Here is a 24915-nt window from a genome sequence, read left to right as displayed (position 1 = left end):
AGAACATCTATTAATCTAAGTAAAGAACAAAAATCTACTGAAGGCCCAACAGACGAAACAAGAATACAGAAAAGATGTGATAAAATCAAGAATGGAGAGTTGGCAGAACAAAGCACTGCATGGCCAATTTCTGGAAAAAATAAAAGATAAAGTGGACAGTGAACAAACTTGGTTATGGTTAACAACAGGTACATTAAAGAAAGAAACAGAGTCACTAATCCTGGCTGCGCAAGAACAAGCTATCCGCACAAATGCCATTAAGGCCAAAATAGAAAAATCCTCTGATGATGCCAAATGCAGACTTTGCAAAGAAGCTGATGAAACTGTTGATCACATGCTCAGCTGCTGTAAAAAAATCGCGCAGACTGATTATAAATCGCGGCACAATTCAGTAGCACAAATGATCCATTGGAATTTGTGCAAAAATTATAATATCAAAACAGCAAAAAACTGGTGGGAACATCAGCCTGAAAAAGTCACCGAAAATCAGATGGTCAAGATCTTGTGGGATTTCCGTATACAAACCGACAAAATACTGGCGCATAATACACCAGACATCACACTGGTTGAGAAAAATAAGGTCGCAATCATAGACATCGCAATACCAGGTGATAGCAGGGTCGCCGAGAAGGAACATGAAAAAATCGCAAGATACCAGGACTTAAAAATCGAAATTCAACGACTATGGCACAAACCAGCAGTGGTAATTCCAGTGGTAATTGGCACACTGGGTGCTATTCCAAAAGCACTGGAATTACATTTAAAACAGTTAAAAATTGACAAAATCACCATCAGTCAAATGCAAAAAGCCGCACTGCTTGGATCTGCACGCATATTAAGAAAATACGTTACGACGTCCTAGGCCCCTGGGTGGGGCCCGACTAGTAACCAATGCCAAATCCGGCGAAACAACTGGCCGCTGTGATACAATTGTATAATAATAATAATAATAATAATAATAATAATAATAATAATAATTTTTGTTTCTTAAACAATACATGCCCACACCAGTGGGAAAAGAAAAAATCGGGAAAAAAATGAAAAAACAAACAAACAAAGAAGACAAAAAGAACAAAAAAAAGAACAAAAGAAAAACCCAAAAAAAGTAACACAGGTATATATTATATAAAAAAAGTATATCAGCTGGTTACAACATGTTTTGGTGCATCTCTTCCATTAATTCATATTATAATTAAATCATATCATAATTCATATTAATTCAAATATCTTAACTCAAATGTTTACCATATTGACATCATTATACCTCCACTTTTAGTTGACTACAGTTATTTAAACATCCTTCATCCTTAACTATGCCAAGGATTTAGTCCATAACCACATGCTGACATTTATTTACTTGTTTGTAAAATCCTCCATTAACATCAAATCCTCATATCCTGTTTTAGCTGAGCATCCATAATATTTAATACCAAAAATTCCATCTTCCATGCAATGTAGTTTATTATCATTCTCCCTTCTTTATGTAATTATATCGTATATCGTAACATTTTCCCATTATTAGTTAACATTTAACTGTATATATTTTATTTTATTTTTTAATAGTGACAATTATTGTGATTAATAACCTTTGTATATGGTCCAAAAATATTTCCAACCTTCCCTTCTCATATCCAATTATTTATCATATCAACTCCACATTATATACATTACTATCAATATCAATTATTATTCAGCCATATCTATTACAAATAAGAGTAATCAGATTTAGCTAATTTTAAATTGTATTCTTCCATCTATCAGCCTATGTCTCTCCAATAACAAAACCTTCTTAATCCTATTGCCATTCATGGAACAGATTTACCAAATGTTTTTATAAGCAAGTCCAAACAGGGATATCTTCGCACCTTTTTACTCAGGATGCCTCTGATAAAATAATAACGTTGTCCCCCTTGTTACACTTTTCAATTTGTCTTTAATTCTCAAGGGTGGAATTAAAAATTCTGCAACTGATTTCTCATAAAGTGTAGATTCTTTAATGCTTCTCATTCCTCCTGCGCTCTGTGTTTTAAAATAAATCTTCTGTATGGCTGCCCCCCCTTTCCAGCGTTGCATCTCTTTCTCCCTCCAAAATAAACCAGACGCCCTGCGTGTCAGCAAGTTGAGAGACTTCATTTCTCACATTCTTCATTTGTATTTCAGGAACATTCAAACATTCAACATTCTCACTTTTTTCTTCATATTTTAATGTCAAATAGTCCAATTTTTTTTCAAATCTTTCATATGAGTCAAACAACTTTTGAAATGCAGAGAAAAACATTTGAAACAAACTTTTGGGAGTATGTATCGACGCCATGTTGTGACGCAGTTAGAAGCTCTAAAATATTTGCAAGTAAAAACACGCTGGGAGCTGTGCGATCTTATCTGATCTTAGACCAACACAGCCAAGCAATAAAAGTGTCAGATCGTAAAAAGCCAATTTATAGTAAATTAGTTTACAGCCCACTTAAAAAGAGTCAGAGGGAATGTTGAAGTAGATCTTTAAAACATTTAAGAAATAGGGTAACCACCGGCCATAAATCCATTAAAGAAAAACCAATTCGCCACTAGATTCTTTTGTTCTTTGGTTTCAATTAGCTTAAATTTTAGTGCAGACCGTCTCTTTTTGAGTAATAAAATCAGCTTACCAGTTGAAATCACTTCCACCATTCTTAGGGGCAACCTGCAGTTTCGGTTAGCATACAGCTAATCCAGAAGGAGCTGACAAAAGGGGTTGAATTTCAAGCCCCCCAAGAGACCTGCAACCACTCTGAGGTCACTGGATCTCCCCAAACCTTTCACTGTCTCTTTGGGACAGCTAGGATCGAAAACGACCCGTCCAATTTCCTTCGGAATAGGGGAATTTCAGGAATAGCATGAAACTCCGTCTTCTCACTGCTAAGCCCCGCCTTCTTCTCGGTACACAACTTTTTCTAGATGAAGACTTCTTTGTTCAGAAATAAATTGCTTGGGTTTTCCAGAACTGATCTTTTTTATTGAGTAAGATTTTACCTCATTTATATTTAGACTTAGACTTAAACTTAGAATAACTTTATTGTCACTTGAAATGTACGCAAATGCCATACATTAAAATGAAATTTCATTCCATACAGCAGTCAAAGGGTCATCTACAATATACACTACATAAACATAAGAAATAAGTAAGTAAATAGGTAAATAAATAAATGAGCATATGCCCATAGACCCACATACATTGTATGACACAGAGAAATAATACAGTCTAGTTTGGATTTATAAATGTACATGGTGAGAAAAACAAATCTTGTGAGTTTAACAGACAGATGGCATAGGGAACAAAGCTGTTACAGAATCAGGTAGTCCTGGTAGAAATACTTCAAAACCTCCTCCCAGAGGGGAGCAACATAAACAGACCATAAAGTGGGTGTGTGGGGTCTCTAACAATGCTTTAAGCACATAACACTTATAAGCAGTATCCTGAATAACAGGAAGCGGCCTTCCTATAGCCTTCCTGGCTGTCCTTACCACTCTCTATATGGACTTTCTGACTGAGGCACTACCACCAAACCAAACGGTGATGAAGAGATTGTTTGTTAAAATGATCTCAATCTTCTCTCTGGAAAAAGTGACCAGGACAGAAGGAGAAAGATCTGCTCTCCTCATCTGACACAGGAATGCAGGTGGTGGTTTGCTTCACTCAGGATGACATGTGGAGAGACCAATTCAGATTGTTAATTGTCTGCCCCTCCCAGATACTTAATGCTATTGATCACCTTTAGAGCTGCATTCTTGATACTGAGTGGAATATGACAATGCCAGTTCTTTTTAAAATCTACAATGATCTCTTTGTTTTATTAATATTTAGAATCTAGTTACTTTAATTACAATAAAATGCTAATATGATTTATAGTCATGTATTTAGGGGGACACAATAACTCAGTGGCTAAACACATAGCTTATAGATCAGAAGGTCAACAGTTCAGTGGTTTGAATCCCTAGCACTGCATAATGGAGTGAGTTCCCATTACTTGTCCCAGCTCCTGTCAACCTAGCAGTTCGAAAGGACCTAAAAAGTGCAAGTAGAAAAATAGGGACCACTTTGGTAGGAAGGTAACAGTGCTCTGAGTACGTCCATACGCCTACATGAGTCACATGGCCATGGAGTCTACAGACAATGCTGGTTCTTTGCCTTGGAAACAGAGATGAGCACAGCCCCTAGAGCTGGAAACAACTAGCACGCATGTGTGGGGGATCTTTATCTTCACATATTTATTGGTACCCTCTTTCCAACACATTTTCTTTTTAATATGGTATTTTAAATTTATGGGACGGGGATCATATTCAAAACTTTTGAAACTGCAAGAGTAATAGCAGTAGCTGTTAGACTTATCTACTGCTTCGCAGTGCTTTACAGTCCTCTCACAGGAGTTTACAGAGTCAGCCTATTGCCCCCAACACTCTGGGTCCTCATTTTACACACCTCAGAAGGATGGAAGGCTGAGTCAACCTTGAGCCTGGTGAGACCCAAACTGCCAAACAGCTAGCAGCCAGTGATCAAGAGAAGTAGCCTGCAGTACTGGACTTTAACCACTGCACTACTGCAGCTCTTGAATATTATCCTCTGCTATACAAAATGATAAGTTGAGCCAACCAAATTACTTCTGTACTTGTGGAAACATTTTCTGCCCAGGAATTTCAACAAAATTATGGTTCATTATTAGTGATGTTACTTCAGCTTGCAATATTTATGCAATTTTAGGATCATTTTCTTTGCCATCTTATCCCTTATTTTGTTTATTTATTTGTTTATCAAATTTATAAACCCACCCACCCCATATGGGAGGCAGTCCTCAGTAATACACAACAAAAAGATTAAAACCACAAATAAAAACAACTGATATACAAATATATAAAAATCATATGAATGGTAAATATAGCAATAGCAATAACAATAGCAATAACAGTAGACTTATATACCGCTTCATAGGGCTTTCAGCCCTCTCTAAGCGGTTTACAGAGTCAGCATATTGCCCCCAACAACAATCCGGGTCCTCATTTTACCCACCTAGGAAGGATGGAAGGCTGAGTCAACCCTGAGCCGGTGAGATTTGAACCGCTGAACTGCTGATCTAGCAGTCAGCCTGCAGTGCTGCATTTAACCACTGCGCCACCTTGGCTCTTATATAAAATATAAATATAAAAACATAGCTACAAGTTCTAGGCGAAGAGGGATTGAAAACAGCCTTATCAGCAATAAAGCCATCTAAACATGTCTCCCATTCCCTGGGAGCCCCAGGTTTGACAATATAATCAGTTCTTGAGGGCCTTCAGGAATAAAACCGGATGGGTCATCTAATTTTAAGGACAAAGAACGTTCCATAAGCATGGTAACACTAACAGAGAAGATCAATTCCATGGAAACCACTGAATGCATGTCCTTATATAACAGTCACTACAGGATGTATTCTCTGGCAGATCTGATGAGGTGACCTGATGTAATCAGGGAGACGGAGTCCATAAAATAGCCTGGCCCCGTCTCATGAAGGGCGTTATAAATCAAAACCAGCACCTTGAATTTAAATCAATGCAGCTCACAGAGCAGAAGTATAGCATGGGCTGTTTTAGCAGTGCAAGTGCTGTTGCATTCTGTACCAGGTGAAGCTTCCACATTCAAGGGCAGCCCCATGTGGAAAGCATTGCAGTAGTCCAATATGGAGGTGACTTGAGCATCAGGAGCCTACCAATGCAGAAATAAGTTGTACAAAGGATCTCCTAGCCAGAGCTGCCATCTGCTCATTTAGCAGCAGTTATTTGAAGGACCTTCAGGTTGGATCAATCTGGGGCGGTGTAACACTCCATCCAGTGCTAAGATTGCAAATTGTGCAACCAGTGGGTATCATATAGGAATGACCAAGATTCAAGCTGAAGAACAAATCACAGTTAATAAGGACAACAGAGACATATTTACTCATTCAGGTGTGGGGTTGCCAATATTTTAACTACAGGTTTGAGTGAGCTCACACATACGCAGTTGCGCACAATGCTTCTGTGGATACGTAGAAGTTTCTGGGTGGGTGGGCAGAGCCTCCTGCCACCAATGCTACCAGTTCGCCAGATCCGAGCCGAACCTGCAGCAACCCACCTCAGCCGGTTAGAATACATAGTTGTCGCTCAGTCTTGATGCAAACATCTCCATTGTGGGAAGAACTCATAAATATTATAACTGTTAGAAAATAATTTATAGGGATTCAGATGTTAACTAGCCCCACATTCCAAGACAGGTTCTTGGTTAACATTCTCAAAGATCCTTTAAGTTCGCAGAAAACATAACATAATTAATTAAACACTGATTTCAAATTATAAATTTGACACAAAAGCAAATACACACAACTCAATTAACATGCAAACATAATTATAATGCTCACAGTTGAAAGGAAGAGACCCAATCCATAACATTTGATTTAAACAAAGTGGGTCAACATATATAGGCGGCCACGTCCCTAAAGTGTCACCCTAGAATCAGCACAAACACATTTGCGCACCCAGGATAAACTCCCTTTTTGTATCCACTTTCTCTGCAACTGTCCCTATAGGCAACCTCTTTGATTGGAAATAAATAATTTTCCTTTCCTCACAACTATCTACATTTCATTTTTATTTATTTTTATTATTGTTATTAATTTTTCTTTTCTCCATGTGCAGTCTGTGATCCTTGAGTAGGAGAATGTTGATGTCCATAATTCGGTTCCACCACAAAACCGTGTTCGACTAAAGGGCGCTTGACGAAACCACATAGCTGACGTCATCACAGGGCGACAACAGCGTGGAGACAGAAGCACGCTCTAAACGCTAAACCTAAAAATTAACCCCTAAACCTAAACATAACCCCCCTAAACCTAACCCTTACCTTAACTTGAATCGGCTTGCTTTCAAAGCGCTATTTAAAGCGCCCTTCTTTCTCCGCGCTCGCTGTTGTCGCCCTGTTGATAACGTCAGTGACACGGTTTAATCGGGCACGCTTTAGTCGTACCACGCATAATTCACGGAGAAAATAAAGTCTATGTCAGAGTTTGAAGCAGGAATCACATCCTGAAAACGCAAACAGGTAACTGATTCAGAAGGATTCATTAATTTCTTTTTATATATAACATAACACGTCAATATACAATATCAGAAGCAGGTTTTCCAATGTGGTAGTATATACAAGCAAACATAGGCAGAGGAGAGAACAGTTTCAGTTTCAGTTCAGAGCAGCAGACTAGTTTAGAGCTCAGCACAGTTTCAGAGCTTTAGTACAGAACAACTGAGGGCTCCTTGCTGTCTCTTTATGGCTCAGACAGCAAATACCATTTCAGTTTCCAAAGAGCCCTCATTGGCTGACCCAGTTGCCATTTCTATTCATTGACTGACCTTATTAGCATGTCTCTGACAGTCATAAACTCTCACACACTCTAACAGTCTAGACTTAAGGGGATTTGTTAATTTAATACAATTTTGAAATCCTGGCACCACTTTGTATGGAGTGAGAATATACAGGGTGCCATTGTAGCAGTGGTGGGTTTCTGCCAGTTCACATCAGCTCGGGAGAACTGGGTGGTGAAATTTACCAATCCAGTGAGAGGAGGTCCAACTGGTGAACCCGGAAGTCACGGGTGCCACAGCCTGGTCGCTCACTCGCCCTGGCTGTCCCATCGCAGCTCACTTGCTTCCCCACCCATCCACACTAAACTAGCCCAGCCCGCTGCTCACTGATTGGCTGGAGTCCAGCCAATCAGTGAGAGGGCTGGAGGCGACTGATTTAAAAGCCTGGCGCCAGAGTCTTTCTCTTTCCCAAGCAGCTGTCACATTATGCTTGCTGATTGGTCCTCCCTTTGCTTCGATTCGCCTTCCAGCAGCTTGTTGCATCCCTTAGGTAAGCAACCAAGTGCGAGGGGGGCATCGGGTGGCTAGCTCACGCCAGCTCATGGCTTTCACGAGGGCAGGCCTTCTAGGCCTTCCCTTACAAAAGCCACGAGCTGCTGTATGCAGCCTGGCTGAATAGTGATGGTCGGCGATGGTGCCAGCGCCTGCATTTGCACATGGCCAAAAGTGGGTGGGCAGTGGCGGGCTAGGTTTCATGAGCTGGCATATGCCATGTGGCTGAAAGCGGGTGGGTGGCAGCAGTGGCCTGCTAGCTTTCGTGACTTTCCTATTCATGGCTAGGTCGAAGTGACCCAGACTATCAGCAACGCATGAACAGTTTTATTCCAGTCTAAGCAGAATAAATATTCCTTTATTCAAAATGGAGTCTATCAGGTTCCTCAAATATCCTCAACCACTTTACTCAAATAACTAGGATTTCATCCCTATTCTTTCAGATGGACCACAAAGTACTTTAGTAATTTAGACAAATCATTGCTGTTGCTAACATCCCCTTCAACTTATACAATAATCTTTTCTTAATCCTTAGCAAAGACATTTATTTTATGCATAAAATAAAAGTATTTATGCAAACAGTATCATTTTCTAAGAACTGAAAAGAAGCAAAAACCATGAAAAGTTTAAAAAAAATTAACAAAAGATTTCAGTGAGCTGTTAGAAGAGACAAGAAGCAATATGACATCTGAAAAGATATGAAAGATGGAAACAGGAATTAAAATTCTTTGCAAAGATATTTAAAATCCTAAACAAAATTCCAACCTTGAACTGTTATGCTAAATGACACAAATGAACAGATAGTAAATGGATTTAAGGAAGATATTTTTTTCATGAAAAGATATCTTATAAAACATATCAATGAACTTTAAAAAAAATCTAGATAAACCTCAAGCTGTCTTAGATGAGAGAAAAGGAAAAAAACAATTAAAGAAGGTTCTAGAGAAGAAATTATTTTTCAACAAATTAAGTTTCCACCACAACAATTATTTATAAATGTTAATTACACAAAACAAACTAAAACTTTGATTTTGCAAACAAACAAGGGAAATGGCTGGTATACAAATAAGGGGAGGAGAGAAAAGATACAAGGGGGAAAAAAGAGGGAAAATTTGTAATAACTGATAATGTGAATAGGCAAAAAGTGTTTCATTTTGCAAACAATACTAGTAGATGCAACATTACTGTTCAATGAATCCCTTAGTGAATAAATGGGATGTAATCTATACATACAGTACTCTATTGTTAAGCATGATATGTTTCTGTAAATTTGAAGATATACTTAGTATTTATCTTGTCATTATTAAGTGAAAGACCATTGTTTAGAGGAGGTGAGAGGTATCCAACTACCCTTCCCAAAGGGGAGTTTGTTGAGAAAACAGAGGATGAAGATGGAAAAGGTAGGATTTTGGGGGGGAATTTCTACCATCTAACCCCACCTTCCCTTCGACAGTTACCCTTGTTTCCCCTCCTTTAGTGGCCCTGGCCCTAGCCCTGCTTCCTCCTCCATCACTGCCTCTTTGTTTGGGCTGCTTACCTTCCGTGACGGCTGGTCCACAGCCACAAAGCGGCTCTCAAAGAGGTGATGGCTGTCCGCAGGCCACCAAAAATACCAGAGGTCACCAAAAAAGCTGCTGCCATTGCCGCCATGTTCTTCGTGTACATGCATTTCATTGCCTTGCAATTCCAACTTGTGGTGCCTTAGCTAGGAATACAACATTTATTGTTATATAATTATAGGTATTACAATTGCAAAAAAAGGCATTCCCAAGAAGTAGAAGAAGAGTTAAAGCCAATAAAAAAGCAGAAACAATTTCCAGAGGTCAGATGGAGAGGTGTTATCTGTGTTAAGGTCTTCCAGGGGAAACAATTTCATGATGGGTGTTGCCTGCCTGTAAAAGTCTTTGTTGTCTGCATCATTGATTCTGAGTGGAGTATGAAATGCTGGTTCTTTCTAGAATCTGCAATGATCTCCTTTGTTTTATTAACATTTAGGACCAGATTACTTTTATTGCAACAAACCACCAGAGTCTTCACCTCTTCCCTACAAGCATCTTCATTGTCCTCCCAGATAAGACACACCACTGCCGTGTCGTGCGCATACTTCACAATATGATTTGTATTAGATATGGCACACCAGTCATCAAGGTGAACAGTAATGGACTTAAGACACAGCCCTGCGGGGAATCTGTACTCAAGGAGATGGAGAGGGAAACTTTTCTTCCAACTCGCATAAACTGGGGGCTATCAAGAAGGAAATCAAGTATCTCGTTACATAAAGAGCAGAGGTGGTATTCAGCAGGTCCTGGCCAGTTCTGGAGAACCAATATTGGAAATTTTGAGTAGTTTGGAGAACCAGTAAATACTACTGACTGGCTCCACCCCCATCTATTCTCAGCCTCTCAAATCCCAGCTGGTTGGGAAGAAATTGAGCTTTTTCAGTATCCTTCCCCTGCCATGCCCACTGTTTGCTGGAGTTACTTTGTTTTTCTCCTGTTTGCAAACATTGCAGTTTATATATTTTCCGCATAGTTTTAATTTTACTCCTTCTGCTAACTTTACAGTTTGTTGCAGCATCTTGAAATGAATGTGCCCCATGCGTCTATATAGTAAATGTATGCATTCGTCACGGGGTTTAACATTATGATAAGCTGTTTTAGCCATCTGGCCATCCGGTATAACACACAAACTGTTTTTTAAAGTAGCAGTAACCCTGATGTCCTCCTTTTCAATGATACAGATATCTCCCCTAAAGGTTACCACGTAGCCAATGTTAAACAGAGCCCTAACTGATAGTAAATTGAATTTCAGGTTAGGTACATATGACATTGGTAACTGCTCATTTAGGAATGAACAACATGCATTACCTTCACCAGACACCCTCATCTTCCATCCATTTGCCAAAAATACACGTTCCTTGCTTGTGGTCATTTTTACAAACCTTTTTCTATCTCTAGCAATGCACTGTGATGCTCCACTATCAACAACTCACAAATCATGGTTTACTGGTGCATTGCTAGACATAGCCAAAGTAGACATAACTAAGTTGACATTTGCATTTTTTCTAGCTCTTCCAGCATTCTGTTGTTTTGCCTTTTTACAGAATCTAGCGATATGTCTCTTAGCTCCACAAGAAAAACATTTTCGAACAGTATAGGCAGTAGAAGGTGACTCCTCATGTTGTGGTGGTTTCTCTCTCAGTTGTTCCCTTTCCATCCTTCTTCTTAACTCTTCCAACAGTCATGCAGTAATGTCAGTCAATGTTAGTTCATTTCGGGTTAGGACTTCAAGAGAAGATACAAAAACATCATAATTCTCATCCAGTGAGGAGAGTATGATATAAACTTGCTGTAGCTCAGAAAAAAGTATTTCTTTTTCATGTAGCTCTTGGAAAACCCCTTTCATAAATGTTAAATGAGCTAACATATCTCCACCTTTCAGAAGACGTGCCCTAAACAGTTTGCATGTAAGATGCATCTGTGCACCTACAGTGTCACGTACATAAATCCTCTTCAAATTCTCCCAACATCTTGCAGCAGAATTTTCTCCATGAATATGTATTAATTGTTGGTCGTTCAGTGTTAGACTAATAATACACAACACCCATTCATTGCATCGCTGAAAATCTGCTATCTTCTTGGCATCGTCATCGTTATCTGGATTCCAAGCAGTTACATCCGGTGGATTCTGTAGAGCAACCCATAAACCTTCCCTAGGCAGGAGTAGACTGCATTTCATAAACCAGGAAACATAGTTTGTGCCATCCAACTGGGTTATCATAGATAGGCTTGTTGAGAGGTACCCAAAGTTTGCTGGCAGTTGCAAAATTTACAATAGCTCACAGCACTTTCTAACAGCCAGCATCCAAAACACTCAGATCAGATCAGACCAGCACCTAACAAACAGAGAGCTAACAGTCATTCTGGCTCCCTCTTATGGCCGATTGAGGAAAACAGCAACCAATCACACTTTACAGTATGATTTAAAGAAACAGGTACAGCATTGCTATATGATTTATATATTGCCAAACCCAACCGTTAGATTATATTCCTAACACCCACCAAGCCATGCACACAGAACCAGTAGTAAAAAAATCCCACCACTGATAAAGGAGTATCAAAACCTAATAGGCCCAGTTTGTTCACCAAATGCTGAGGAATGATTGTGTTGAGTGCTGAGCTAAAACCAACAAACAGCATTCGCACATGAGTATTCTTCTCCTCCAGGTGCACCAAGCTAACATGAAGCATACACAAAAGTGAATCATCTATAGAGCGGTACTTCTGATAGGCAAGTTGTAATGAGTCAAATGTAGGGGGAAGGCATGAAACCATATACCATATTTTTCAGAATATAAAACACATCATTTTCCCTCAAAAAAGAGGCTGAAAATCTGGGTGCGTCTTATACACTGAATACAGCATTTTTCCCTCTCAAAACTCCACCCCTTCACCAAAATGGCCATGCAGAGCCTGTAGAAGGCTTTCAAAAAGCTCCTGGAGACTGGGGAAGGCAGAAATGAGTGAAAAACTGGCAGTTTTTTGCTCAATTTTGCCCAGCCACCAGCCCCAAGAGCACTCTATAAGCCTCCTAAAGTCTATCCATGCCCCTTTTTTTTTGACAAAAAACAAAGACCCGTTTTCATGGAAAAAATGGGCCTATTTTTGCTTGGTAATGCCCTCCCCCCCCCCGAGCATTCTACAAGCCTCCTTAAGGGCTATTCATGCCCTTATTTTTTTTAAAAAACGGGCCCACTTTTGCAAAATGTGGGCCGTTTTTGGGAGGTTTGCAGAGTGCAAAAACTTTTTTTTATTTGCCTCTTCAAAACCTTGGTATGTCTTATATTCCGGTGTGACTTATACTCCAAAAAATACGGTAGTCCATTACCAAACTCTCAAATATTTTATCATAAGAGAAGTGAGTGTGACTGGATCTTAATCATGAAGGCATGTGATTATAGTTATGGAGGGGGCACTGGTACAACATGTAACATTATTATTATTATTATTTATTTGTCTTGTATGCCGCCCACTCCCAAAGGACTCCGGGCAGTTCACAATAGACAAGGGAAGGGGAAATAACTAGACAAAAGACAACACTTTAAAAAAACCGCAACATTCACAGTTTCCATGGGGCTGGATGTTTCACAAGCCCCCCGGCCTGCTGGAGCAGCCAGGACTTGGTGGCTTTGCGGAAGGCTGGGAGGGTAGTAAGGGTACGGATCTCCATGGGGAGGTCATTCCAGAGGGCTGGAGCTGCAACAGAGAAGGCTCTCCCCCAGGGAGTCGCCAGCCAACATTGGCTGGCGGATGGAATCCGGAGGAGACTTAACCTGTGAGATCTAATCGGTCTATGGGCAGGAGGCGGTCTCTCAGGTACCCAGGTCCGATGCCATGTAGGGCTTTATAGGTAGCGACCAGCACCTTGAAGTGGATCTGGAGACCAATGGGTAGCCAGTGCAGCTTGCGGAGGATAGGTGTGACGTGGGTGTACCTGGGTGCACCCACAATCGCTCGCGCGGCTGCGTTCTGGACTAACTGAAGTCTTTGAACACTCTTCAAGGGCAGCCCCATGTAGAGCACGTTACAATAATCCAGTCTTGAGGTCACAAGGGCATGAGTGACTGTCTGAAGGACCTCCCGATCCAGGTAGGGTCGCAATTGGTGCACCAGGCGAACCTGGGCAAAGGTCCACCTGGTCACAGCCAACAAATGGTGTTCTAAAGTCAGCTGGGGATCCAGGAGGACTCCCAAATTGTGAACCCTCTCTGAGGGGTGTATAATTTCACCCCCCAGCCTGAGAGATGGAATAATTGGCCAATCTTTGGGAGGGAACATCAGAAGCCACTCGGTCTTGTTTGGATTGAGTGCCAACTTGTTTGCTCCCAACCAGACCCTAACAGCCTCCAGGCACTGGCACATCACTTCTACTGCTTCGCTGAGTTGGCACGGGGTGGACAGATACAGTTGAGTATCATCCTTGTATTGGTGGTATTTTATCCCGTGCCCTCGAATGATCTCACCCAGCGGCTTCATGTAGATATTAAACAGGAGGGGGGACAGGACTGAACCCTGCAGCACCCCATAATTCAGGGGCCTTGGGGTCGATCTCTGCCCTCCGACCAACACTGACTGTGACCTGTCCGAGAGGTAGGAGAAGAACCACTGAAGGACAGTGACTCCCACGCCCACCTCTCGGAACCGTCGCAGAAGGATACCATGGTCGATGGTATCGAAGGCTGCTGAGAGGTCAAGGAGCACAAGGATAGAGGGGTAACCCCTATCCCTGGCCTGCCAGAGATCATTGGTCAGCGCGACCAAAGCAGTTTCCGTGCTGTAACCAGGCATGAAACCCGACTGAAAGGAGTCTAGGTAATCGGCTTCATCCAAGGACCGTCGGAGTTGAGAGGCCACCACTTTCTCAACAACCTTCCCAACAAAGGGAAGGTTGGAGACTGGACGATAGTTGCTCAAAATGGCTGGGTCCAGAGACGGTTTCTTCAGGAGGAGTCTCACCACCGCCTCCTTTAGGAGGGGCGGGAAGATTCCCTCCTGGAGAGAGGTGTTAACTATCATCCGGATCCAGCCGCGTGTCACCTCCCTGCTGGTCGAGACAAGCCAGGAGGGACACGGGTCCAGTATACAAGTGGAGGCACTCACAGCTCCCATGGCCTTGTCCACTTCCTCAGGAGAAGCACGTTTAAACTCAATCCATAAAGTATACTCAATACCTTCCCCCGGTACCTCGTATGGTACCGTGCAATTGGAGTCCAGCTCTGTCCGAATCCGAGCGACTTTATCTGTTAAATACTGAACAAATTCCTCAGCTCTTCCTTGTAAAGGGTCATCCGCATCCCTCCCTTTCAAGAGGGAGTGGGTTATTCTAAACAAGGCGGCTGGGCGCAATTCAGCGGATGCAATAAGGGCGGCAAAATGCGAACATTTCGCCGCCCATATTGCCACGTGATAGGCTCTGATAAAGGCTCTCTTCAGTCCTCGGTCTGACTCAGATTTAATGGCCCTCCAGCGGCGCTCTAGGCATCTCTTTTGGCACTTCATCTCCTGGAGTTCCTCGGTAAACCAAGGAGCCCTCCTGGATCCGCTGCCTTGGAGAGGTGGCAAAGGCGCAATCCAGTTTAGAGCCCCAGCTGCCACTGTATTCCAAGCAGCTACTAAGGATTCCACCGGATTGTGGACGATAGTGTCAGGTATTTCTCCAAGCGCCGTCTGAAATCCCATAGGATCCATCAGGCGCCTGGGGCGGAACCACCTAATCGGTTCCCCCTCCCTACAGTGGGAGATTGGTTTCCAAAAGTCAAGCCTCAGTAGGAAGTCATCAGACCATGACAATGGCAAGGTTTTAATGCCCTTCAACTCTAGATCACATATCCACTGCTCCGAAAGAAATACGAGGTCAAGCGTGTGACCAGCTGAATGAGTCGGACCCCGAATTACTTGGGTCAAGTCCATGGCTGTCATGGAAGCCATGAACTCCTGCGCCCCGTCTAAGCGTTCACCAAGTGTAAGCAGGTTGAAATCCCCCAGAACCATAAGCCTGGGGACCTCTACCGTCAGCTCAGCTACTGACTCGAGGAGCGAGGGGAGGTCTGTTGCAACGCTGTTGGGAGGTAGATACATTAGCAACAAACCCTTGTGACCACCAAGGTCCAACTTCATCAACAGGGACTCACACCCAACAAGCTCCGGAGAAGGGATCCTACGAGGAACTAAAGACCTTCGGACGATGACAGCCACTCCCCCACCCCTTTACTGAGGTTGTGGCTGATGAAGCACCTGAAATCCTTCTGGGCACATTTCAGTGAGGGGGACTCCTCCCTCCGGGCCCAGCCAGGTTTCAGTAATACATGCCAGGTCTGCCCCCTCGTCTAAAATTAGGTCCGGGACAAGGAGAGATGTCTTAAAACCATGTCTTAAAACCATGTCTTAAAACATGTCAGCAAAATGGAGGGGCAGAAGAGATATGCATTTAACTGAATTGGCAGATTGTGAGATGAGAAGAGAGAATTTATCTGGGTACTAAGCAATCTCTTGCTCTTTTAATCAGCATTGCTTTCCTTGGATTGAGAAAGCAAGACTCAAAATCTGTTATGATCCCAAGATCATTTCTTTATTCCCTGATGAGGAGATGGGTCACATAATCTCGTCAACTGGAAAAATATTTGAATAGCTTTGGGAAAGGGAATTGCCTACCTACCTAAATTAATTAAACTTGTTTTTTGGGCATGCACAGAACCTAGGGGGATGGTGCAGTTTAAGTTTACCATTAGCAACAACTCCTGGAGACTCAGTAGGTGGCATTATGAATCACTCAGATGATAATTATTGTAATCTACAACTTTAGATATGCATAAAACCAATAGAGAGTCTATTTCATTGCCCCAGGCAAAGTGTTGTGAAAAAGATGTGGCTGCACTCTTATGAATGGAGCCAAATTACCTTGGCATTCAACATACTTTGCCATGGGTTTCTACTCTCTTTTTTTCTCCTCCAAGCTTCTTTCAACAAGACCTTTAACCCCATTTGCAGTAAGAAACTTCGTTTTCGGCTTAGTTTCCCTGCTCACTTCAGTGATGTAGTCATTGGAGAATTTGTATCTACTGTATATTCTGAATTGCCTTTACTGCACTTTATGGAATTTCCAGAAGGATCTTTGAGAGGATGGCAAGTACTCCTTTGAAAGAAAACGATGTGCCCTTCAAGGGTTGGTTTTTTTTTTAAGGGGATTGTATTCAAGATATAAGGGACACAGAGGCTCAGTTACTAAGACACTGAGCTTGTCAATCAGAAAATTCAGCAGTTCGGCGGTTCAAATCCCTAATGTTGTGTAGCGGAGTGAGCTCCCATTATTTGTCCCAGCTTCTGCCAGCCTACCAGTTTGAAAGCATGTAAAAGTGCAAGTATAAAAATAGGCCCTTCCTTTGGTAGGAAGGTAACAGCGTTTTGTGCACCTTTGGCGTTTAGCCATGCTGGTCACATGACCACGGAGACCTCTTCGGATTCTTTGGTTTAGAAACGGAGATGAGCAAACTGTCCCTACCAGTTTGGCAAGTGTATCTTAAGTATTTGGATTGTCATTAATAGATTGCACAATTCATCAGCTTCTGCCCTCCAGTTGAATTGTTGCCCTACATACATGAAACAATCCTTGCAATTGCATTAAACTTCTGTTTTAAACTTCTCAAAATGTGATACACTAATGCTGTCAGATCCTCAAGTGAGATTCAGACCCTCCAATTCAGTTCCTCACTCGATGCCTTCCTCACTTCTGGAATGTCTTAACTTCTGAAATTTAAGAATCAAAGCTTTTGTCCCCATTACTTTTCCTGCCACATTTGTTAAGTGAATCACTACAGTTCTCAAATAAGTAAATTTTGTGAGATGAATCTGGCTTCCCGATTACATTTGCTTGTCAGAAGGTTCCAAAATGTGATCATATGATCACAGAACACTGCAATAGCCATAAATATGAATCAGTTGCCAGGCACCCAAATAAATATCAGGTGACCAAGGGGATGCTGTAATGGTTCTAAGTGTGAGAAATGGTCATAAATCACTTTTTTCAGTGCCATTGTAACTTTGTATGGTCTGTTGTAAGCTGAGGACTTCTTGAACTAATTCAAGCAGTCAAATACATCATTTTAGGGCTGAAGGAAAACATTAATATTGTAGAACTAAATGAAATTTTTCTTGCAGGCCATTGCCTAAAAATTTACAGCATGTCCTAGCCTTCAGTTTTGCCATTCAGGAGATCAACATGAATGAGGACCTGTTACCCAACATCACCTTGGTCTCCAAGATACATGATAATGGTTTTCAGGCAATGAAAGCCTCTCAGAACCTTTTGGATCTCTTCTTTCTTGAAAGCTGGTGTCCCTTCAATTACAGAAAGGGAAAGGACCAAAATATCATGGCTGTCATTGGTGATCTTCCTTCCCAGAACACCATCCAGATAGCCAACATCTTAAATGCCTACAAAATTCCACAGGTAAGGATCTGGCCTCACATAAATGCTCAAGCAGGACGAGGAAAAGGTGGTAGTTAAAAAAAACTATCGGAGGACGAAAATTGGGGGTAATCTCTCAAAAGCAGATCAAATTTTTATTTGTTTATTTTGTCACAGAAATGCAATGCATCAATTACTATTGCAACAGGAGTAATTCTTAATAAGCGCAAACATTTCATTTGGAATGTAAGAAAAGGTGTAACTGTCCTTCTTGCTATCTTCATTCTTCTCCTTCTCCTTCTCCTTCTCCTTCTCCTTCTCCTTCTCCTTCTCCTCCTCCTCCTCCTCCTCCTCCTCCTCCTCCTCCTCCTCCTCCTCCTCCTCCTCCTCCTCCTCAGTCTCAAGCTTAGCCATTATTAACTGATATGGTAGCAATGTGTCTGATTTTGTCTTTCATTCTTCTGGGCATGCCTCTTGTTATTTTATTTTCTTCTCTTGTTCTTTATGCCTTACCAATTTTAAATATATTGATCAGTAAAGAAATAGATATGTTGCTCTCATAATGTACAGAAAAAAAGTTATTTGAGTATCAAGATGGGAAATTAATACTGTCAAATCCTTAAAGAATAAGCCTCCTCTTTTTTTACCCATTCCTTCTATTTTTGCTTAGCACAATCAAAAACTAAGAATACTTGGTCTAAAAAGTAATGAATGGAAAACTAATGAAGGGCTTATAGCAAAAGCTATAAGGAAAGACTTGTTGATGCCCAGATTTAACATTTAACATCAGGACTTTTGATTGAAATAAGGTGCAAAAGAAATGTACTTCCTTCCTTCTTGTTGACATATCTGCAAAAACAGTAACTAGTCTAAAAGCACATCATTATTATTCCCACTCTGCAGCTCAGTTTTGGCACTTTTGACCTGGCATTGAGTGATAAACAGCAGTTCCCTTCTTTCTTTTGGATGACTCCAAATGAAAACCTCCAGTATGCTGGGATTATTCAGCTCCTGAAATATTTTGGATGGAATTGGATTGATCTTCTCATTCCAGAAGATGCCACTGGAGAGAGATTTCTCAGAATTCTGAGACCAAAATTCATCCAGAGTGACATTTGCATTTCTTTAATTCAGTTTGTTCCAAGAGTGATCACTTATAACCCCAGTTTCTTACGGAAGAGTAATCTAAATAACATAGGACGTCTCCTGTGGTATAGTAAAACCAATGTAATACTTGTTTATGGGGACATGGAATCTATAGAAGGTTTACGAATAATTCTTGAAGCCTATGAAATTGGTAGCAGGTGCCCAATAGAGAGGATTTGGATCATAAGTGCTCTCTGGGATGTCACATCTGTCTTTGAGTCAAAGAAATTCACCACATTCTCCTTCAATGGCAGCTTGTCTTTTGCCCTACACACAAATAGGGTTCCAGGCTTTCAAGAGTACCTGGAGAACCTAAATCCATATCACTCTAAAGTGTCTTTTTTACCTATGTTCTGGAGTGTCGCATTTATCTGTTCATTTCCAATAAGCAGTATACTTGCACCAGGCCAAAGAAAATGCACTGGGAAAGAGGATTTGGGGAGTCTCCCTGGAACTGTCTTTGAAATGGAGATGTCTGGCCAGAGCTACAGTATTTACAATGCTGTGTATGCTGTAGCACATGGTCTCCATGCTATATATTCATCCAGAGCCAAGCAGAAGACAAGAGGCAATGAAGAGAAGTGGAATTTTCTGAAAGTCCAACCTTGGAAGGTGAGTTACGTTGCCTTTCAATGGGAATGTAGCCATAATAATATAGTTATTTTAATGTTTACAAAATTCACTAAGTATACTTTTATGAATGAAGACAAATATACACGTCCCAGGATAACGATGAGAGATTGAATCTAGGTCGGTCAATGGGACCAGAGATTTACTCATCCGAGCTTCCCGGCTCATGCTGGAAATGATCTTAATGATATTTATGTCTATTGAAATATATGCTTTGGGCTATTTATTTTATATTTTGTATTTTTTTATTTTTTTAACAATTTAAAACATAAAAATTCAATATCTATATAAAAAGTGTGTTTGCAGATTCATTCCTTGATTACCTTTTCCAGAATCTTCCCAGGTATTGAGGTCAGGCTGATAGGTCTGAGGTTTGCTGGATTTATCTTTTACCCCATTTTTGAAGATGGGGACTACATCAGCTATTTTCCAGTTCTCTGGTAGTTCTCTAGTACTCCAGGATCTTTGAAAGATATAGTTCAGTGAGATCATGTCTGCCAGTTCCTTCAGAATCTTGGGATTTAATCCATCTGGTTCTCATGATTTGAATTCATCTAGGGTGGACAGGTGCTCTCTTACCATTTTCTTCTCTATTTTAAGTTCTATTCCTGATATGTTTTTCATAGTTCTGTTTTTGATAGATTGAATTGTTTTTTCTTCCTTTTGTGTAAAGCCAGATGTAAAAAATGAATTAAGCAGTTCTTCTTTCTCTCTGATGCTCATCATCTTCTTGCCATTTTCTCCCACTGATGGACCAATTCTTTCCTTGAGTTTTTTCTTGTTTTTTACATGTTAAAAGAAGGGTTTTTTCTCACAAGATTTTGAGCCTTAGTTTTCCTGATTTCATATTTGCAGCCTTGGGTTATTTGTTGATATTCTGCCTTAATTGGGTACCCCGCATTCCACTTTTTATACCTATTCTTTTTGTCTTTCAAATTTATAATTTTAGTTGTGTAGAGGCTTAATCCTTGTGGAAATTTAGATTTTTATTTACAGATATTATTAGATATAGGGAAGTAATCTTTTCCCAGTGATGTTCTGCTTCCTTTCCAATCTTCAAGCCCAAAAAACCCTCAAATCCAAGAAAAGACTCCAATTTTGCAACATTTTGAAGTTGAGTAGCAGAAGAAAAATTCACCAAAGTAGACAGAAGGAAGAATTTTGCAAAATAATAATAATATTTGATGAAATGAAAGGCAAGGGTAGGATAGAATGACAAAACTTGTATTTCTCTGAGATATGTTTGGTGTAGGCATTTTCTGTCCCATGCCTGAAGAAAATTTGATTTAATATATCAAGGTCATCATTTAACTTCTTAATCGTGTTTTCTGGAATAGAACTCCAATAAATACATTTTCTTGGGTTATCCATTATATATTATGGGCTTGCCACAAAGAAGAGGGAGTCAAGATATACTCCAAAACACTTGAAAGCAGGACAAGAAGCAATGGATGGAAAATAATCAAGGAGAAAACCAATTTAGAACTAAGGAGAAATTTCTTGATAGTTAAAACAATTAATCAGTAGAATGACTTGCTTCCAGAAGTTGTGGGTGTGCTAACACTGGATGATTTTAAGAAGAGATTGGATAACTATTTTTCTAAAATGGTACAAGGTTTCCCGGTGGAGCAGGGAGTTGGACAAGAAGAGATGAAAATATCCAAGTTCCCTTCCAAATCTTTTATTCTATTATTGTGTTATATTTCTTGGCAATTATTTTTATCCATCATGAAGTACAAATAAGAAATATATGTACAAATATATCTATTAGTAATACTTAAACATAAAAATATGAATATAGTCCTGCAAAACAGAATTATGCCGTTGGAACATTAAAAAATACTTTCAACTCAAATGTTTGATTGTTCATTAAAAACTGGTTGAGCACCATTTGATGAATCCCATATTGTATTGCCTGCTATGGACACCAATTTCTCATTTGTCTCTCTTATCTTTTAGCTTCGTTTATTTCTGAAAAAGCTCCATTTCAACAATAGTGTTGGGGAAGAAATAGCTTTCAATGAGAATGGAAACCTGGCAGCAGCATACGATATCATCAACTTGATTACTTTCCCCAATCGATCCTTTCAGAAGGTCCAAGTTGGACATATTGAACCTCTGAGTTCTCAAAAGGAAGACTTCGCCATAAATACATCTGTCATTGTATGGAACCCCAAATTTAAGAAGGTGAGTTAAACAAACCAAATAAAACATGGGGATATTTTTTCAAATTTCTGCAATTTTAAACCAGTAATCTTAGAGTAGTTCCAAGATCATTTGATATCTTCTGAATGTTGTTAGAACACTCTTGTATTATGGAAAAATGTACATTACACTTTCAGATTGTAGGGAAAGGGAGCTCTGATCACTGGGGTTTTGGACCCTTTGAGTTCAGGGGCTTCTTGAGAGCTAGTGAAGTGGAAGATTCATCTTTTGAAAGGTAACACTGAATGGATGATTTACCTTTCTCCTTTAAAAAAAATATGAAAAATAACACTTAATCCTATTGGGTGAAGGGTCTGACAGCTCACTATAAAAGGGCTGTTGTCAGACTCAACCTTCGATGGATTGTTCTCACTTGTTGTACTTAATAAAGAGCTTTTGTTACCATTAACCCTGTTTGGGCCTATCCATTACCCAATCTAACAAGAAGATAGATAGATAGATAGATAGATAGATAGATAGATAGATAGATAGATAGATAGATAGATAGATAGATAGATAGACGGACGGACAGATGGACAGACGGATGATTGATAGATAAACAGACCGACAGATAGACAGACTTTCCCACTGATGAGTACTCTGTAGTTTGAATCAGCTGAATCAATGAAAATTGTGATACCACCCTTGAGTGGCAACATAACAGAGGAATAATTGGAAAAGGATACCAAATGCTAAACAGGAATATTTTGGCTGTCAGCTCGGCAAGTTTCAACATTCTTTCCCATACATCACAAATTTATTTTGGATTTTCTTATTACTATTCAAATTTAAAACAGCTCATTAAGGTCATGAGAAACATACTCTTTCATGATCCTCTTTAGGACATCTCAAGTTCCTTTATGTAATGTGAAGAGGTGTCCGGATTTGGATTTGTCTTCAAATTTTCAATAGCAGTTCAAAGACATTTCAGATTTTAAATGCTCCTCTGACTAATTCTAGCAATCGGTCCTAGGAATTCCAAATTTTGCATTATTAGAAATTACAAGAAACTGTGGTGGGCGGGGTTGGGCTTATTTAAAGACCGTGACTGCTGACTGGTTGATTCAAAGCTTGATTCTAATCCATTTTAATGTCTTCCTCTGGCCATTCTCATTAGACACCACCTTCTGCCACCTGTGTAGAAAGCTGCCATCCTGGGTACCGGAAATTGATTGAGGAGGGAAAACAGGTTTGCTGCTATGACTGTGTCAAGTGTTCAGAGGGAAGCATTTCCACCATGATTGGTAAGAAAAAAGAGATCTGTGTTTCTTTAAAAATAAATTTTGTTCTAACCAAGTTTGGGTTCTTGAATGTACCATATTTTTCAGAGCATAATACACACCATTCCCCCCCCCAAAAAGTGGGTGAAAATCTGGGTGAATCTTATACTGTGAATACAGGGTTTTTGGCCTCCAGAAACCCCACACCCCTTCACAAAAATGGATGTGCAGAAGGTTTGGAATGCTTGAAAAATGCTCCTGGGGACTGGGGAGGGCAAACAGGAGGGAAATGTGGACTGGTCTTTGCTCATTCCCCCCCCCCCTGGCCTCAGGAGCACTCTGCAAGCCTCCTAAAAGCTATGCATGCTCTTTTTTTGGCAAAAAGGGCCATTTTTTCTTGTCCCCCCCCAAAAAAAAATGCAGCCCCAGGAGCACTATGCAATCCTCTCAAACTCTCTGCATGCCTTATTTTTTCACAAAAAATGATGCGTGCAGTGGTTTGGGAGGTCTGCAGAATGCAATATTTTTTTTTAGTTCACCTCTTCAAAATCGTATACTCCCAAAAATACGGTGGTTTTAAAGAAAAGCATGGATTGATTGGGATCTCTCACCAGCCTTGTTCTCTTTCTTCTTTTTTTAAGTAAAAACATTTCTTTATTTAATTGTGTAATCTCTTGATCAGGAAACGTACTGTATTGAATACAAAATAAACTTTAAAAGGATTTTCTTAAAGCAAAACATTTAAGAGGTTTATTGTCTCCCAAAACACCTTCAGGATGGAATAATTTTTAAGAACTTAATTCTATTTAATGTGTAGACTTTTTAGAGAGTTTATTTATGGTTTTCAGATTCCAACCAATGTGAGAGGTGTCCCACAGAGCAATATCCAAATGAGAAACACCATCAATGTATTCCCAAAATTATCACCTACTTATCCTACAAAGAAGTCCTGGGAGAAGTCCTGACTGGCTTTGCTGTTTCTTTTGCTGTCATCACAATTGTGGTGATGGGGACATTCATCTTCCACCAGAACACTCCCATCGTCAAAGCCAACAATTGGGATATCACCTGCACCCTGCTTGTCTCGCTCCTGCTGTGTTTTCTTTGCTCCTTCCTCTTCCTCGGATGTCCAGGGAAAGTCACATGTCTGTTCCGGCAAGCAGTTTTTGGAGTTGTCTTCTCCATTGCAGTGTCTTGTGTGTTAGCCAAAACCATCACTGTGGTTCTGGCCTTCATGGCCACAAAGCCAGGGAACCGCATGAGGTGGTGGGTGGGGAAAAGGCTGTCCATCTCAGTCATTGTTTTTTGCTCCCTTATTCAAACAAGCATCTGTGCTGTCTGGTGGACCATTTCTCCTCCTTTCCCAGAGTTGGACATGCATTCCCAGCTGGATGAGATCTTAGTCCAATGCAACGAAGGCTCGGAGATCATGTTTTACCTTGTGCTGGGCTACATGTGGCTTCTGGCCCTCATCAGCTTCACAGTGGCCTTCTTTGCCCGGAAGTTGCCCGACACGTTCAATGAAGCCAAGCTCATCACCTTCAGCATGCTGGTCTTCTGCAGTGTTTGGGTGTCCTTTGTGCCTACGTACTTGAGCACCAAGGGGAAATCCATGGTGGCTGTGGAAGTCTTCTCTATCTTGGCTTCAAGTGATGGTTTACTAGCTTGCATTTTCCTGCCCAAGTGCTACATTATCATACTGAGGCCAGAGCTGAATACGAGGGAGCAGCTAGTTAGGAAAAAGAATGATGTGATTTCAAGAGCAACATGAATGATAGCTGAATTCTATGATGCTATAAACGAACATGAAAATAATCGGCCAATGAATTTCATTCAGGAATAGTTGTCTTCTCCCATTTTT

General features: G+C 40.6%; 1 protein-coding gene across 1 annotated transcript; it reads left to right on the top strand.

Annotated features, from left to right (window-relative positions):
- Window positions 1-16151: 16151 nt before the first annotated feature.
- On the top strand, window positions 16152-24825 carry LOC148046374 (vomeronasal type-2 receptor 26-like). The gene is made up of 7 exons (XM_087714707.1): window positions 16152-16197; window positions 16403-16571; window positions 17604-17895; window positions 18757-19611; window positions 21589-21816; window positions 22952-23078; window positions 23903-24825. The coding sequence occupies exons 1-7, from the start codon at window positions 16152-16154 to the stop codon at window positions 24823-24825; spliced, it is 2640 nt and encodes an 879-aa protein (XP_087570833.1).
- Window positions 24826-24915: the final 90 nt, after the last annotated feature.

This window comes from Thamnophis sirtalis, unplaced genomic scaffold (genome assembly GCF_051295495.1).
Source record: "Thamnophis sirtalis isolate CommonGarterSnake01/CBP01778 unplaced genomic scaffold, rThaSir2_p1.2 scaffold_4, whole genome shotgun sequence".
In the NCBI taxonomy this organism is placed as follows: Eukaryota; Metazoa; Chordata; class Lepidosauria; order Squamata; family Natricidae; genus Thamnophis; species Thamnophis sirtalis.
Note: the sequence above shows the minus strand (reverse complement) of the source record. Positions and strands in the feature narration are given on the sequence as shown.